The sequence below is a fragment of the Malaclemys terrapin genome, chromosome 11 (assembly GCF_027887155.1).
Source record: "Malaclemys terrapin pileata isolate rMalTer1 chromosome 11, rMalTer1.hap1, whole genome shotgun sequence".
In the NCBI taxonomy this organism is placed as follows: domain Eukaryota; kingdom Metazoa; phylum Chordata; order Testudines; family Emydidae; genus Malaclemys; species Malaclemys terrapin.
The window spans coordinates 1,178,685-1,194,196 of NC_071515.1; the positions used below are offsets into that span (position 1 = coordinate 1,178,685).

General features: G+C 42.3%; 1 protein-coding gene across 3 annotated transcripts in view; it reads right to left on the reverse strand.

Annotated features, from left to right (window-relative positions):
* The window catches only part of MCM3AP (minichromosome maintenance complex component 3 associated protein), a 71,706-nt gene that overhangs the window by 51,129 nt on the left and 5,065 nt on the right, over positions 1 to 15,512 (reverse strand). For all 3 annotated transcript variants that reach the window (XM_054043476.1, XM_054043475.1, XM_054043477.1), the window contains exons 3-7: positions 13,796 to 14,016; positions 13,224 to 13,302; positions 7,302 to 7,449; positions 5,729 to 5,925; positions 2,873 to 3,012 (exon numbers count right to left, since the gene is read on the reverse strand). In XM_054043476.1, the coding sequence (XP_053899451.1) occupies positions 2,873 to 3,012; positions 5,729 to 5,925; positions 7,302 to 7,449; positions 13,224 to 13,302; positions 13,796 to 14,016 (785 nt within the window). The remainder of the gene's footprint in view (positions 1 to 2,872; positions 3,013 to 5,728; positions 5,926 to 7,301; positions 7,450 to 13,223; positions 13,303 to 13,795; positions 14,017 to 15,512) is intronic.

A 15,512-nucleotide genomic window follows, 5' to 3' on the forward strand; every position in this document is an offset into this window, starting at 1 on the left:
AACCTCCACATGAGTCAGCAGTGGGATGCTATTGCAAAAAAAGCAAATGCAATTTAAGGTTGCATTAACAGAGGCACAGCATGCAAGTCACGGGAGGTGCAGTGCTCGTTAGGCCTCAGCTGGAGAAATGTGTCTAATTTTGGTCAGCAATGTATAGAAAGGACGTAGAGAAGCTGGAAAGGATCCAGAGGTGAGCGACAAAGAAGATCAAAGATATAGAATGCAAGCCATATGAGCAAAGTCTGAAGGAACACGTGAAAAGATGGGAGTTGCCTTACCAAGTGGGGGGGGGGGGGGGGGAAGAGGGGTCAGTGCTAATGAGGCCAATTCAATCAGTGTGGATGTGGCCTAATCCCAACAGTTGACAAGAAGGCGTGAGTACCAACAGAGGGAAAATTACTTTTTGTAGTGATCCGGCCCCGCCCAGTCTTTATTCAGGCCTAATTTGATGGTGTCCAGTTTGCAAATTAATTCCAGATATGCAGTTTCTCCTTGGAGTCTGTTTTTGAAGTTTTTTTGTTGAAGAATGGCCACTTTCAAGTCTGTTATTGAGTGTCTAGGGCAGTGGTTCTCAAACTTTTGTACTGGTGACCCCTTTCACATAGCAAGCCTCTGAGTGCGACCCCCACTTATAAATTAAAAACACTTTTTAATATATTTAACACCACTATAAATGCTGGATGCAAAGCGGGTCTTAGGGTGGAGGCTGACAGCTCACGAGCCCCCCACGTAATAACCTCGTGACCCCCCGAGGGGTCCCAACCCCAGTTTGAGAACCCCTGGTCTAGGGAGACTGAAGTGCTCTCCTACTGGTTTTTGAATGATACAATTAACACTGTAAAATTTTGAATGTTACAATTAGCACTTTCCCCCCACTTGGTAAGGCAACTCCCATCTTTTCACGTGTTGTATAATTATACCTGCGCCTACTGTATTTTCCACTCCATGCGTCTGATGCAGTGGGTTTTAGCCCACGAAAGCTTATGCCCAAATAAATGTGTTAATCTTTAAGGTGACTCAAGGACTCCTCATTGTTTTTGCTGATACAGACTAACACAGCTACCCCTCTGAAACCTGAAGGAACACGGTATGTTTAGTTTGGAAAAGAGGAGATTAACAGAGGACATCAGAGCAGTCTTCAAATACTTGAAAGGCTGCCATAAAAAAGATGGAGAAAACTTGTTCTCTCCTCCCAGAGGCCAGAACAAGAGACCATAGGTTCAAACTACAGCACAGCAGATGGAGATATATTTATGATATGAATATGGCATAACTAAGATATGTTTTATGCAAGATGGGTCATGTGAGATATCATTGGAAAGGTTATTATGTACTGACTAGGATTATCCTATTTGTATGGATGTATCATTTCTGTATCTGAAGTTAGGAATATTGACTATGTAACAATTATAACTGTGTTTGCACCTGGAGAACGCCCACCAGACAAAATGCAATCAATCTGGCTGGTTAGTCAATGGGCCATTAGGGAGAACAATAGGACTTTGAAGATGCTAATCTCCCACCTTCCTGAGAAGCTTCCTGGGATGCTGCTTTGAGGTTGCAGCGTCATGTGATCATGTCACCTGGTACTGGATTCCATCTTGGACTACTAGCATTTTTCCACGGAGGGGGGAAAATCACACAGAGACAAAGGATTCTGGCCATATGTAAATCCTATTTAAGGCAGGGAAGTGAAGTAATCAGGGTCAGTTCTTCACTGAATCCCTGCCCAAGATGACTGCTGGGAACACCTAAGACTGATCTGGGGAAGGGAAGAACTGGACCCAGGCTAGAAGGCGTCTGGCCTGTGAATATCTGGAATTCTAAGCTGCAAGTAAAAGAAGTTGCTCTTCAAGAATCTCTGCAACCTGCTTAAGACAACATTTTGGGAGATAAATTACTTCTTGTAGCCAGTTTCTTTAGTGTATTAAGCTTAGTTTGCGTGTTTGCTTTATTTGCTCAAGTAATCTAATTTGATCTGTTTGCTATCCCTTATAATCACTTAAAATCTGTTTTTTGTAGTTAATAAACTTGTTTTTGTTTCGTATAAACCAGTTTGTGCAATTCATAACTGGGGGGGGGGGGGGGGGGGGAAGCTGTGCACATCTTTCTCCACATTGAGGGAGGGGGTGATTTTCATGAGCTTACACTGTACAGATTTGGGTGCAGCACAAGACAATACAATTTTGGGTTTACACTCAGGGGGTGTGTGTGTGTGTGTGTGTGTGTGTGTGTGTGTGTGTGTGTGTGTGTGTGTGTGTGTGTGTGTGTGTGTGTGTGTGTGTGTGTGTGTGTGTGTGTGTGTGTGTGTGTGTGTGTGTGTGCGCACTTGAGTTCTGGGCAATCCCTGAACTGAGTCTTCCCATACAGAGCAGTTCTCAGTGTCCGTGTCCTTTTGCAGCTGGGTGTTGCCTTACTTGTGTGTGTGCTAGACGAGGCTTGAGGGCCTGGCTCAGCAGGACAGGGTGAGGGAACCCAGGCTGGAGCAATGGGCGGGCTCAGTGGGACCCCAGTACATCAGGTGGCACTCCGGGGGAGAGGGGACAACCTGTCACACCTATGAGTCTATAATTGTTACAATAACCGATTATCAATTTAAAAGAGAGCTTCCCCCTCTAACGGGGAATTTTAGATACCTATACTGCAGCCTTGGAAAGGGTGTTACTATCTGTGCGTCTACAAACAAACATGGGATTTCTTTTTAAAAAATCCAGTTCATATTTAAGTTCTGGGATCTAGAGTCATTGGTCCCTAGAAATTTTCATCAGAATTAACCAGAGATATATTGCACAGTGTTGACAGCTTAACTGACGATTCAATGACAGCAAATAAACAATCACAACAGCAGCAGTCAGTACACAGAGGCTGGTACCTTGTCAGATCCTGGGATCACTTCGAAGACACTGAGCTGGTTCCTCGTCTCCCTCATATAGCGTTCTTTTTCAGGACACATGTCTGGGCACGTTCCAACAAACGTTTTAGCTTTGCCTAGATCGGTCCTTTTTACTCGCGCTGAACAGGTGTTAAACAAAAACAAGTGTTAAGTGCCCTGCTCATTCGTTTCCAGCTGATGTACATCACCCAGGTATAATCAAATCAGACTACAGCCCTAGGAATGCCGTGTTTCAGCAGGAGCCCAAACATCCACTCTTTATTATTTTCTATTAGGAGAGTGCTGACCATGCACTGTACTGAACAAACAGAGAGGGTAACATGGTCACTTTCTTAAGGAGCTTACAGTCTATAAAGATCATTCAGCCACAAACAGTGAGTGACCTGACAGAGGATTCCTCTATCTAGCCCAGCAGTGGGCAACCTGCGGCCCGCGGGCTGCATATGGCCCATCAGGATAATCTCATTGCGGGCCGCAAGACATTTTGCTGACGTTGACCGTTCGCAGGCATGGCCCCCCGCAGCCACTGGGAGGCCCAGACTGGGACATGTGGGGGAAAAAGGGGTAGAGGTACTCTGGACTAGTAGTTCTCAACCTTTCCATACTACTGTACCTGTTTCAGGAGTCTGATTTGTCTTGCGTACTGCAAGTTACACGTCACTTAAAAACTACTTGCTTACAAAAATCAGACATAAGTGTCACAGCACGCTATTACTGAAAAAGTGCTGACTTTCTCATTTTTACCATGTAATTATAAAATAAATCGATTGGAATACAAATATTGTACTTGTATTGTAGTGTAAAGTATATAGAGAAGTAAAAACAAGCCACTGCATAGTTTGTCCTGACTTCGCTAGTGCTTTTTACGTAGCCTGTTAGAAAACGAGACAAATATTTAGATGAATTGTTGTACACCCTGGAAGACCTCTGCATACCTCCAGGGATACATGTATCCCTGATTGAGATCCACTGCTCTAGACAAAATCCAAGGGCAGATGGATGTTTTTGATATGATTAGCTGAGTAATAGGTCATATTCAAATAATCATTAGGCTGCAGAGCTGACACAACAGAGAGATAAATGGCAGCTCACACCACTCTTAAGATTAAATTGTGCATCTTCCCCCCATGCAAAGCCAGATTATAGAAAGGATCTAAGGGAAAAGGCATCTACATGCATAAGAAATTGGTGAGTAGTCACTCTGCCTCAGGGAACCCTGTAACTTAGGGCCAAGCACGTAGTACTTGATCCATTGTCCTGCTCCCCATTCCTGTAATCTTGCTATGCCAACATACCCCTTCTCCTTGCAGAGTCCACTTGAACGACATACCCCTTATTCAGGGGTTTTACTGCATTTAAACTCTTCGGCAACACAGACATTTTTCACTGTCTGCACTCAGCATTGTAACAATCCACTTTCAAAAGGATATCTTTGTAACTAAAAACATGCCGGTTGTTTTTTCTTTAAATGTGCAGATCTTTCAGAAACTAATGGCGCTACCAGAAGGATACTGGTATTGCATAGCACCAGGAAGCAGCTCAATCCATATCAGTCAACCAAAGTACAGGGATTTCAATGCATGGCTCCAAATTAATTTTAGAGTCATGTCACTATACACCCATGTGCTGACTATTTATTGCTTACCAATGTAAGATTTCCACATCAAACAAAAAAACTAGTGCCTATTTGCTAAGACTTACTCCAATAACATCACACAAGTACAGTAATGAAACAAGTTTAATATGAAACTACTAACATAGCATCTAGATAGTTCCCTATGGAATCCCCTGATTCCTTCTGACATATGAAAGATAGAAATTGTAAGAAAGTCCATTCTTAAAAGCCTAATCTGTGTAATACATATCTTTACTCCTTCAATGCACTCTAGCCTTGTAGCTGCAGTCAAAAGTTAGCTCACATACAACTCCGTGTTTTGAGAAATGATTAAAATATCCCTAAACTAATGCCTCTTTTATACCGTACATGTCAATAAAGTATGCATAAACATCCTTTTGACAGGGATACTGTCTGATACTCATCACAACAGATATTCACGTGCAATAAAGACACACAGAACATTGTAAGGACTATGTGAAACAAGTCTACCTAAACAGATCAGTCTCCCTGACAGGAGGGGAAAACCATGCTATTTTATAGGCTGTTCTATGCAGCACACCCATCCACCATGGTATCTGAGCATCCGGAGTCTAACCTCTTTGGTTTCATACGCAGACATTACACTCATTTACCCGACTCGAGAGTCCCTTTCCAGCAGAAAAAAGATTTTAAATAATGTAAGCAGATTTCATAATACTTTACTGCCTAGTAAATGACAGAGAGATTGTGTTGATCTCATCAGACAAACCTAATAAGAATCTAGCTAATACAAATGTACTAATGGGAAAAAACTCTACAAAATTATAAAATAACATTCTAACGTTTCAGAAGCAACGTGTCATTTTTATCATAAACTAGTTTTATTAAATACAACAAAATAAATGAAAAATAAAGATAAAAGTTTCCCCTCTTGGGATTTGAGCTCAGGTATATTATTGTCATTCGAGTAGTTGAGCTGGCTCCCCTAAAGATGCACCTTAATAGATGTTGAACTTCTAGATTTGTAGTGTCTTATTTTAAACTTGGATTCTCAAGAGTGAAAAGTAGAATATGAGATTTGCTATGGCAGATTAAACCATTGGTCCATCAGGCCCTACCTCTAGTAGTGGCCAATACTGGATGCCATAGAAGAAGGCTACATTTTGAGAGAAAGAATTCCTTCCTAGTTCCTACAATTTGATAATCCTCATCTACACATGCATAATTACAAATGTTACCTTGTCGCATGATTTTATCCCTTTGGTCCAGAAGGCGATATTTGTCTTCAGAGGTCTCTGCCACTGAGCCTATCAGGTTACTGAGCGAGGATGCTGATACTGCCAAACTCTCAGAGTTCTGCCCTTCAGTCCCAGAATCAAATGGGTCTGCCTCAAACTGCAGCGACTTTGTAAGAGCAGATTTCTTAGCTGGAGAACTAGAAATAAACAACAGATGTGATCAGTGATACACTACTGTACACTGTGAAAATAAGAGGGACTGCAAGCCAAAGAGAATATAAGTTTGCTTGGATTTCTACTCTTAACGTACATCTCACTTTGTTGTCAAACTATTATGGAAATGTGATGCTGTCAGCAATATTATACTTCTGTACATTACAGTTAGGACTGTCAATATAGTCTTGAGCATTTAACCAACTCATTTACATAAATGCATAATTAATTTCAGTGGAAGTTATGTATCTAAAAATCCCCTAGACAGCTCTGAAAAAAATCTCAAATTTGGACAGCCATTGGACATAATATTTACAGCAGTTTTATATCAGTATACAGAACGGTAGTCTGTATCTGTTCCTGCTTGTGATAAACTTTTTTGTATAATACTAAAGAACTAGAGTGTTTGGCTAGTCAAATCGCTTGACGGACTATTTGGTCTTGAATAGATGGTATCTTACATGTTGGAATGCTTCCCAGAAACACAACAGGCAGTTCCATTAGGACCACACTCCATACCAACACAAATATATCAAGAGACTATGAAAGACCCAATCCTGCAACCATTTTATAAGAGTTGATTATCCAACGATTGATTTTTATAAAAAATTAGGACAGTATTTACAACAGAAGATTTATTTGCATGGTGAGCTTCAAGTTTTAAAATGTCGCTGAGCAAAATGAACTGCCACAATCATTTAATGTACAACATTTTATTTTTCTCATCCCACAAAACAAAAGTGGCTGAAGGGATTTTGCTGAAATAGCTTAGCAAAATTCACCTTTGGGAAGAGAACAAGCTTGGAAAACTTCAGCAAGCTACGAACATCTGAAAACACAAGTTATAATGGTTTGTAATCTAAACTATAGTGGTTGTTATCTAAGCCTATTACAATGAAAAGAACAGAAGAGCAGTTGCTTTATGGTCTTACAGCCAAAACAGTGTGAAGCCCCATTGGGAAAAAAAGCCACAGATATATAACTTAACAGACAAATTAAATAAAGCCTCTTAAGATCCAAATCATGCATGAAATCAGAAGCATTGCTGCACATATAAGGGAAAATTATCTGTTCAACATATTTCTCAACCTTTACATTTTAACACGACCAAGAGGCTCCTAAGTACACTCACATTCCAACTGGAATGAACAACAGAGAAGGTAAACAATAAATGTACAATACAGTTAAAAGAACTTATCAGAAGCTGCAAACAAAACTGCCATGAATAAATGGGAACTTTGATTTTTGTTCTTGTTTATTCAATACAAAATGATTGTGGTTACTAGACACACATTCTGATAGGAAATCCTTGTCATGGAAAAAGTCTCTATCAGCCAGACTCCTAGAGAAATGAACATACCTTTTACTAGACAGGTTGCTACTGGTGGAAGGTCTAATTAAAGATTTGCGAAGAGGGGAATGCTGATAGTTTTGCTCTTCTTTGCTTTGTCTCCCTTCATCTTCATCTGCCTTCTTCTCCTTAGATGAAAATTCTTCCTTACCAAGACCTGAATAATATACCAAGTGAGGTCAGATACTTGCCAAATCATGCAACTAACGTTTTTAAATTTACTTCTTGAAAAAATGTGTCCTAATTTGTTTTAAATTTCCTTATGGTTTTAGAGGTCACAGTCATATGAATTTATAGTGTTTGCAAGCTACTTTGCATTAGATGATGTGTCATGCACGAATCCAATTCCACAATGTAGGACTATGAAACGTATTGGTTCTGTTGCAGACTGACAGAATGAGACACTACAATCCATACTGTTATGTAGTTCAATATAAAACGACAAAAGGTTTATTTAGCAATAACTGTAGTTGTTTGGCAGATTGTCAGCAAATGTAAAGCCTGATTATCTGAATTTTGGATTTACCAAATTTTGGATGTTTCCCAAATCAGAAATTTGTACAGATATGGATTTTATCAGAAATGATGATTATCAAAGTGTTCTGAATGTCTCCCAAGACATTTGGATAATCAGGTTTACCTGTACAGACTCATTCTCGGATGCACATGTGTCCTCAGAACTTACATCTGAACTTGGTGGAAAGCTGGGGCCATGTGCGTGCTTTTTGGCAGCAGCAGCACACATCTGGTATGTTAACTAGTTTGTTCTGCTAAAATGATCAGAAGTTAAATAATTTAAGATGAAGTCATTTTCATAATCAGGCTCCAAAGTTAACAACATAATGAGATGAGCATGGGCAAGTAAGCACTCTCAGAGCTTCAGGAAGACAACACTGCAGCAGTTTGCATTCATTTTTTGTGGGGAAGTTTAGGGCTGTGGAATGATGAGGCAATACTTTTGGTACTGGTGTTTGTCCCAGCGTTACTCAAATGCGGTCACCAGGGGCTTTTCTTGCGGTCTAAGCCTCCTGGGCAGTGGTTTGGGAGAGCGGGGGGCAAAGCAGCGGGGGCCACTAGCAGTGGTTGGGCCTCGCCTCCCTCTGGAGGAGCAGGCAGTTAGTGAGTTTCCCACCTTCCCGGGAGTGGTGGGGTTGGGCTTCAGCTCTGGGGTGGCGGGCAGCAGACTCCAGCCATGGGGCTTTGGGCTCTGTCCCCAGGCAGTCCCGGGTGTGGGGCTTTGGGCTCCGGGCTCCGTTCCCTGGCTATGTGGTGAGGGCCTCTGTCCCTGAGCTTACCCCCCACATCACCTATGACCCCTGCTGCCTCCCCCAGTGCCCGCTGCCTCTGTACCCTCCTCCCCATCCAAGGGTTAATTTGTCCCCGGGCTTGCCGGGGCTGAGTAGGTCTGCTGTGAAAAGTGATATTAACAAACACACAAATATCACTTTTCACAGCAGACTTACTTATAGCTAGCAAGTCTAAAAAAATAAACCCCAAAAAACAAACAAAAGAAACCAATGACTCAAAAAAGCAAAAGAAACAACAAGAAAAAATATAAGAATACATTAGAAGCAAGAGGAAGACCAAGGACAGGGTAGGCCCACCGCTCAGTGAGGAGGGAGATACAGTAACAGGAAACTTGGAAATGGCAGGGATGCTTAATGACTTCTTTGTTTCGGTCTTCACCGAGAAGTCTGAAGGAATGCCTAACATACAGAATGTTAATGGGAAGGGGGTAGATTTAGAAGATAAAATAAAAGAAGAACAAGTTAAAAATCACTTAGAAAAGTTAGATGCCTGCAAGTCACCAGGGCCTGATGAAATGCACCCTAGAATACTCAAGGAGCTAATAGAGGAGGTATCTGAGCCTCTAGCTTTTATCTTTGGAAAATCATGGGAGACGGGAGAGATTCCAGAGGACTGGAAAAGGCAAATATAGTGCCCATCTATAAAAAGGGAAATAAAAACAACCCAGGAAACTACAGACCAGTTAGTTTAATTTCTGTGCCAGGGAAGATAATGGAGCAAGTAATTAAGGAAATCATCTGCAAATACTTGGAAGGTGGTAAGGTGATAGGGAATAGCCAGCATGGATTTGTAAAGAACAAATCGTGTCAAACCAATCTGATAGCTTTCTTTGATAGGATAACGAGTCTTGTGGATAAGGGAGAAGCGGTGGATGTGGTATACCTAGACTTTAGTAAGGCATTTGATATGGTCTTGCATGATATTCTTATCAATAAACTAGGCAAATACAACTTAGATGGGGCTACTATAAGGTGGGTGCATAACTGGCTGGATAACCGTACTCAGAGAGTAGTTATTAATGGTTCCCAATCCTGCTGGAAAGGTATAACAAGTGGGGTTCCGCAGGGGTCTGTTTTGGGACTGGCTCTGTTCAATATCTTCATCAACGACTTAGATATTGGCATAGAAAGTACGCTTATTAAGTTTGCAGATGATACCAACCTGGGAGGGATTGCAACCGCTTTGGAGGATAGGGTCATAATTCAAAATGATCTCGACAAATTGGAGAAATGGTCTGAGGTAAACAAGATGAAGTTTAACAAAGACAAATGCAAAGTGCTCCACTTAGGAAGGAACAATCAGTTTCACACATACAGAATGGGAAGAGACTATCTAGGAAGGAGTACAGCAGAAAGGGGTCTAGGGGTTATAGGGGACCACAAGCTAAATATAAGTCAACAGTGTGATGCTGTTGCAAAAAAAGCAAACATGATTCTGGGATGCATTAACAGGTGTGCTGTGAGCAAGACACGAGAAGTCATTCTTCCACTATACTCTGCGCTGGTTAGGCCTCAACTGGAGTATTGTGTCCAGTTCTGGGCACCACATTTCAAGAAAGATGTGGAGAAATTGGAGGGGGTCTAGAGAAGAGCAACAAGAATGATTAAAGGTCTTGAGAACGTGACCAATGAAGGAAGGCTGAAAGAATTGGGTTTGTTTAGTTTGGAAAAGAGAAGACTGAGAGGGGACAAGATAGCAGTTTTCAGGTATCTAAAAGGGTGTCAGAAGGAGGAGGGAGAAAACTTATTCACCTTAGCCTCTAAGGATAGAACAAGAAGCAATGGGCTTAAACTGCAGCAAAGGAGCTTTAGGTTGGACATTAGGAAAAAGTTCCTAACGGTCAGGGTGGTTAAACACTGGAATAAACTGCCTAGGGAGGTTGTGGAATCTTCATCTCTGGAGATATTTAAGAATAGGTTAGATAAATGTCTATCCGGGATGGCCTAGACAGTATTGGGTCTTGCCATGAGGGCAGGGGACTGGACTCGATGACCTCTCGAGGTCCCTTCCAGTCCTAGAATCTATAAGAATGTTCAAAGCACCTTATTTGTGTTTCTATTCTGTTTTGGTCCAGTAAAGAATAGAGACAACTGTACATTATTTGTATTGTTGAGTCTGCAAAAAAAACCAAACAAACCCTACATAGATAAATGATAATGATTTAGACATGTATATGTGAATATTTATTTGTTTTTCCTAAAGTTAATTAAGTATTTTCGGAAAAATTGTCAAAGAGGCCACCAAAAAATGTGTTGTGAGAAACCCCGTGCAGAGTACCGTGTAGTGATACTCAGATCCTAGGAGTACGTTTACAATAGGGTTAACTAGAGTGTTTTGTTCCATGGAAACAAAGTTAACACAGGAGGTATACTTCCAAACTGAACCACCATCTGGGGTGGGAGCTGTTCATTACGACTCGCGTCTGACAGACCCATACAAATCTATTACATTTAAACACTTATTTTAACAGACTACACTAAAAGAGAAAGACATAACTAAGTGGCAAAACATGAGGAAAGGAGGGACAGGAAAGAAACTGAAGAAATCAGCACCATGGCTCCTCATGTAACCTTACATCAAACATTAAATTCAGCAAGGGAGAGTATATCTGCCCCAGAAGTCAGCTTTCCAGATGGTTCCTAGAAGAGGAACCTTGCAAGAATACTAGAAGGAGAAAAGACCATCTCTTTTATTATGCAGATAGTTCTCAAATTAAAATGTTACCCAACCAATATAAAAAGTTTATTTTGCAGCATGAGGCTCTTGCTACTCATAAAACCACAATGTTAGGAACATTCACTACAGCTAGTGCCTAATCGCCTGGTTATCCATGGATGCTTTATAAAGGCATTATAGCTTGTAAGTGGGGCAGTTAAATTCAAGACCTACATTTAATCCTTAAGGGAGGATGGGGGGGAAGTGAAGTAGGACAGCAGATTAGATATCTAATAGGTAAGGCTACGTCATGGATATTTTTATTCATAGATTCATAGATTATAGGACTGGAAGGGACCTCGAGAGGTCATCGAGTCCAGTCCCCTGCCCGCATGGCAGGACCAAATACTGCCTAGACCATCCCTAATAGACATTTATGTAACCTACTCTTAAATATCTCCAGAGACGGAGATTCCACAACCTCCCTAGGCAATTTGTTCCAGTGTTTAACCACCCTGACAGTTAGGAACTTTTTCCTAATGTCCAACCTAGACCTCCCTTGCTGCAGTTTAAACCCATTGTTTCTGGTTCTATCCTTAGAGGCTAAGGTGAACAAGTTCTCTCCCTCCTCCTTATGACACCCTTTTAGATACCTGAAAACTGCTATCATGTCCCCTCTCAGTCTTCTCTTTTCCAAACTAAACAAACCCAGTTCTTTCAGCCTTCCTTCATAGGTCATGTTCTCAAGACCTTTAATCATTCTTGTTGCTCTTCTCTGGACCCTTTCCAATTTCTCCACATCTTTTTTAAAATGCGGCGCCCAGAACTGGACACAATACTCCAGCTGAGGCCTAACCAGAGCAGAGTAGAGCGGAAGAATGACTTCTCGTGTCTTGCTCACAACACACCTGTTAATGCATCCCAGAATCATGTTTGCTTTTTTTGCAACAGCATCACACTGTTGACTCATATTTAGCTTGTGGTCCACTATAACCCCTAGATCTCTTTCTGATCTGATTTAGTAAAAGTCATGGACTGGTCACGGGCAGTAAACAAAAATTCACAGCCAGTGACCTACCTGTCCATGACTTTTACTATATACCCCTGACTAAAACTTGTGGGGAGAGGGGGCATGGCCCTGGGGGCGCTGCGGGTGCTTGGGAAGGGGTGCAGGTACCTCCGCGGGTGCTGGAGGGGTTGGCAGGGCTGGGGCAGGTTCCCCCTCTCCAGCTCCTGGGAAGCAGAGACCTCCAGTTCCTAGCTCCACGTGCTGCCTCCGCTCCGTCCCAAGCCCCGGTTCTGCAGCTCCCATTGGCTGGGAACCGCAGCCAATGGGAGCTGCGGGGGACGGCGCCTGTGGACAGAGGCAGCACATGGAGCTAGGAGCTGAGGGAGGGGAGTTCCTTCCAGAGAGACCTCCCCAGGTAAGCACTGCCCTGCACCCCAATGCCCAGCCCTGAGCCCCACCCCCAAAACTCCTGCTGCTGCAGGATGGGGGGCTCAAGACGGCCCCAGCTCAGGCAGCTCCCGGGCCAGCCCCACGGGCCACTGCAGAAGTCACGGAGGTCATGGAAAGTCATGGAATCCGTGACTTCCATGACCTTCGTGACAAACATGGAGTCTTAATAATAGGTGCTTGGAAGAAAACCACTCTCACTGATGAACAATTTTTGACTTTAAAAAGCTGAGGGTTAGCAGACACCACCAAGAATTGCTTTATTTTTGAATTTTTCCTCCAAGTACATTCATCTTATTTTCTTACAAACAGACTGTAAAAATCAGATGCTGTACATAAGCACACCCTTTGCATTTGGTGCCCGTCACGAAGGGAGAAACAACTATAGAAACAGTGTTTTACTTCTGGAGCCAAATTCCAATCTGGTGCAAACAGGTGCCACTCCACTGAAATCAACTGACTGTCACCCTCTTATATCATGCCTAGAAGAAACACAGAAAATAAAAGCTTACTTGTTTTCTTCTTATGCCAAAATGTTACTATATCTTTGTCTAACCCTTTTGCCTTCTTCCTTGCCTGAGCAGCAGAGGCCTGAAAAACAGCATGCAATACCAGGGACGATTAGCATCGGAACGAGATGTAAAGAAGTCTACACAGCATGTACAAAGGTATGTTTGTTTGTTTCATCGGGAGTTCAACGATCTCCCTAGATGTCACTAAAAGCCCGAATGCCATATGTGGCAAGCAGACTGCTCCAGCAGAAGATTGCCTTGTGGTGGAGATCACATAAAGCTGAATTCTGTGGTACCCTAATAAGTACTGTATCAGGCTGATAGCTCTTGAGACTGAAGGCCTCTTTTTAACCACAGCACGTGCTAGCAACATAGGCTTCCCCATGCTGTCCCATCAAGATACCCCAATCCTGATCTGATGGGATCACCTTTACTGGTTAGAATACAGTCTGGTCTCCAGAGGTTGATTGGTTAGAGCAGAAATCCGTTAACTCCACCATAGTGAATGGCTGTACACACCCCAAATACTGAAATACTACACACCTATTTTTAAATTTACATGAAATACTCACATGATCAAAAAAGTAAATAATAGCCAACTTTTTGCTGCGCCTGGTAAGGATGCGCTGGACTTTCGCCTGGCCAAAATGCTTCTTGAGCACATTTGCGTCGTTAAGGTAGTCAGGGATATTTTTGCACTGGATTGCTGTGAGTTCACTTGGCGATAAGCCACCGAGACTGTCCACACTCTCGCTGCTTCGATTTCGACGTGAGGGAGTCACAATAGCAGAATCTGAGAGAAAGTGTTGAAAGAGTCCCGAAATCAGTCTCTAGAACTGCCTGTGGTTTCTTATTTTGGATCTCAACAGCACAGACGTTAAGTCAGAAGTTTGCATTAAGCAGGGGGTACTGACACCTGCAGCATGTATTTACACGGTGGGTTAGTTAATGAAAACACTCCCATAATTCAATGTTAAGGTTGAAATTTTGAATTAGCAAAGCAAGGAAATTCGAAGTTCTCATGGCAACTTTAACTAACCCCTGTAACAAAGAGTCCTTTATTACAACTGGCAAAGTGTGTAATTATGTATTTTAAAAATATTGTTCAGCTATGTGGAGCCATGAAAATGGACTATGCAATACACCATTTCATACAGCTGGTTATGAAGTGAGAGTAAATAAATTAAGATGTAAACAGTTAGGTTCTCTTGTGCATATGTAAAGTCACAAAACTAACAAAATGAAATGTATATTTCAGAAAAAAGCTACATTAAAAGAACATTAAGACTGCAGAGTGAAGCACTCAAAATTCAGGAAATGCAAGGCAGTCTTACATCCCACTGTCAGTATACATTATGATGTAGTCCTCCTTACAAAAAGCCACATTACTGAAGAAGGCAGTGGAGGAGAAGAAAGCGGGGAAGGGAAGAAGAGAGACAGAATAAGGAAAGAGATGGGAAGGTTCGCAAAGGAGGAAATCAAGACATCTCTGAATTTCCAGGGAAGCTTGGGGGTGTCAGGGTAGGAGGGGATGGAAAGGTTACACAGAATTACTATATAAATATTTAGAAAGTGCCAACTATCAGGTGCCAGTGCAAAGATTAAGACAGGGGATCTCAACCAGGGGTCCAGAGCCCCCTGGGGGGCTGCGAGCAAGTTTCAGGGGGTCCTCCAAGCATGGCTAGCATTAGACTCGCTAGGACCCAGAGCAGAAAGCTGAAGCCCTGCCGCATGGGACTGCAGTCCGGGGCCCCCTAGCCCCGGCACCCAGGGCTGAAGCCGAAGCCTGAGCAACTTAGCTTTGCCATGCCCCCTGTGGCATGAGGCCCCGGGCAACTGCCCTGCTTGCTACCCCCTAACACCAGCCTGGGCTTTTATATGCATGTCATAAACATAGAGATAAGTGTGGCATAAAATCTCTCCTTGGCAGCTGTACGGAATTGCTTTATCTGTAAAGGGTTAAGTAGCTCAAATCATGTAGTTGGCACCTGACCAGAAGGACCAACGAGGAAAGAAGATACTTTCAAATTGGGCAGGGGAGATTTGTTTGTGGCTCTCTTTGTGTTGTTCCCTCTCCAGTCAGAGATAGAAGCTAAGCAGGGACAACATCCGCAGAAAATATACCTGGAACGATCCATCTAAAATTACAAAAATTGTAAGTAGGCAAGGAAATGCATTAGGTTATCTTTTGTTTTGGCTTGTGAATTTTCCTATGCTACAAAGGTAGTTTTATTCCTGTTTTTGTAACTGTGAAACTGAGTACAGAGGGGAATCCTCTGTGTTTTAAAT